General features: G+C 43.9%; 1 protein-coding gene across 15 annotated transcripts in view; it reads right to left on the bottom strand.

Annotated features, from left to right (window-relative positions):
- Positions 1-2,426, bottom strand: part of R3hdm2 (R3H domain containing 2) — a 119,032-nt gene that overhangs the window by 9,757 nt on the left and 106,849 nt on the right. For all 15 annotated transcript variants that reach the window (XM_026784610.1, XM_026784609.1, XM_026784613.1 and 12 more), the window contains one exon: positions 1,493-1,593. In XM_026784610.1, coding sequence (XP_026640411.1) covers positions 1,493-1,593 — 101 coding nt within the window. The remainder of the gene's footprint in view (positions 1-1,492; positions 1,594-2,426) is intronic.

Below are 2,426 nucleotides of genomic sequence, written 5' to 3'. Positions count from 1 at the left end.
ATGCACATGTACACATGGGTCTTAACAAACAGGGAGAAAATTCCCTGCAGTACTGAGCACCAACACAGTACATGGTACACAGTAATTTTTGGAGAGTGGTTTCTACAATTTCCATATTCCACTGAGAATTTCAAGGCCAAGTGCCCTTGGCAGACAGTAAGAAGGGGTTGGAGCGTCCACTCATGTAATAAAAGAGTGGATGAATTTAAAGCCTTAGCTTTCAAGAGATCTGTGTTTGGTCTGGATGAAGCCAGAGGTTATTTCACCTTAATAGATCATGTCTTATGAGCACCAGTAATTCTGTAACTTCCCCCAAAGCATCTAACAGTGAGAGTGCAAAAAAATCTTAGAAGAAAGTCCTTCATTCCAATTGGAAAAACCAAATGGCTCCCTTTCACCAGAAGAGGGCGCGCAGATATCCCCAAACAAAGTGGAATGGGGATGGCCCGAGGGTGAATTACAGTTCAGAAATTCTGTCTCAAAAACAAGAAGAAAGAAAAGAATAAAGATTCCTTTCCCAAAGCCCTGAAGCTTCTTTAGCTGTAGCGCAGCAAGTGTTGGGAGGACTGGAGGGGAAACCAGCGAGGGCAATCAGCCTGGGTATGCTGGAGGGCAGATGGAGGCCCACAGCTGTTTACCATAAAGCCCATTTAGTTTCTGGATAGAAAGAAAGAGCACAAAGCCTCCTGAAAATCTGTTGTTGAAGATGCAGCTTACAGGGCACACAGTCAGAAGATCTAAGTTTTGGTCCTAGGACTATGATGACCTTTGGTAAGACATTCACTGGAGTCTTAGATTTCCTTATAGACTATGGTCAGAATAAAAACATCACAGTGGCCTGGCAGTGGTGGTACACGCCTTTAATCCCAACACTGGTCTACAGAGTGATTTCTAGGACAGCCAGAGCTAAACCTGTCATGAAAAACCAACCAAACCAAACCAAAATCACAATGTATATGAGTACACACCAAAATCTGCAAAATAGATCTATGGTGGGTTTAAAAAACATTTACAAGCTGGGCGGTGGTGGCGCACGCCTTTAATCCCAGCACTTGGGAGGCAGAGGTAGGCGGATCTCTGTGAGTTCGAGACCAGCCTGGTCTACAAGAGCTAGTTCCAGGATAGGCTCCAAAACCACAGAGAAACCCTGTCTCAAAAAAAACAAAACAAAACAAAACATTTTCAACTTTTTTTTCATATTCCAAGAGAAAGAGAAAAGCTGTCTAAAGGACAAATGAGTGCAGGCCACAGAGGTAAGGAAAAAACGCGGACACATGCGCACATACACATGCAGGACCCAGAGATGTAGCTCAGACCCATCGTCCTTCTGTATCTACCTTCTGAGTGTAGTTAGCACTAAGGCGTTGCACTCCACACTCACCAAGACTTAGGTCTTTGTGATGAGGTCACAGCTCACCTCTGAACCCTCCACTGCTTTACAATGTAAGCCTTCAGCAGGCCCAAGCTCTCCCCAGATTCTTTACCCCCTTACCTGAGTACTGCTGTGGCATCTGTGGTGGGCTGCAGGGAGAGGGTGACTGAGGCATCTGGTACTGCTCAGAGCCAGGAGGCTGCAGAAACCCCACAGAAGGGCTGGGAGGTGAGAAGAGAGGACTGGTAAGGACGGGAGAGAAACATGGTTCCTGGCAAACAGCTGCTGCTCCCTAGGCCTCCCCTGTGGGAAGCAGAGGCAGCTACAAGCCATTCCCAGATCAATTTGCCATGCAATTTCTAAAATCATTCATCAGTTCAAACTTAATTATATATATTTGTACTTGATCATCTTTCAATTAGGAAGCTGCTAATCAGTGCTAAATACGGGATGAGAGCAGCACATGCTCTTCTCAACTGTGGGGAACACCAAACACACACGTGTGTACATACACAGAGCCAGGGTCAGACCCACAGTGCTAGGAAGAAACGGGTAAAAGAACTAAGGGTGCATACACAGTGGGAAACACTGGCTGTCACTTAAAGACAAACAGGAGAAAAAAAAGCTGCGAAATTCAAAACAACATGGAGATATAAACAGATGTGTGTTTGAGAAACAAACACACATTGGAGGTGAACACACATTAATTCTAGTTCAGCTGCACATCTGTCCAGCTGTGTGACTTCAAGTAGTTTGTTAGGATTCCTATTTGAATCTCCTTACCCATCCATACATCCATTCATTTATCTATACAGTCATTCATTTACTTATCTGCCCTATCATCCATCCATCCATCCATCCATCCATCCATCCATCCATCCATCCATCCATCCATCCATCCATCTATCTATCTATCATCTGTCTATCTATCATCTGTCTATCTATCATCTGTCTATCTATCTATCATCTGTCTATCATCTATCTATCTATCTATCTATCTATCTATCTATCTATCTATCTATCTATCTATCTATCTATCTATCTATCTATCTTG

The sequence above is a fragment of the Microtus ochrogaster genome, chromosome 24, assembly GCF_000317375.1.
Source record: "Microtus ochrogaster isolate Prairie Vole_2 chromosome 24, MicOch1.0, whole genome shotgun sequence".
Lineage (NCBI taxonomy): Eukaryota > Metazoa > Chordata > Mammalia > Rodentia > Cricetidae > Microtus > Microtus ochrogaster.
This window is presented reverse-complemented; position numbering and strand designations above follow the sequence as displayed.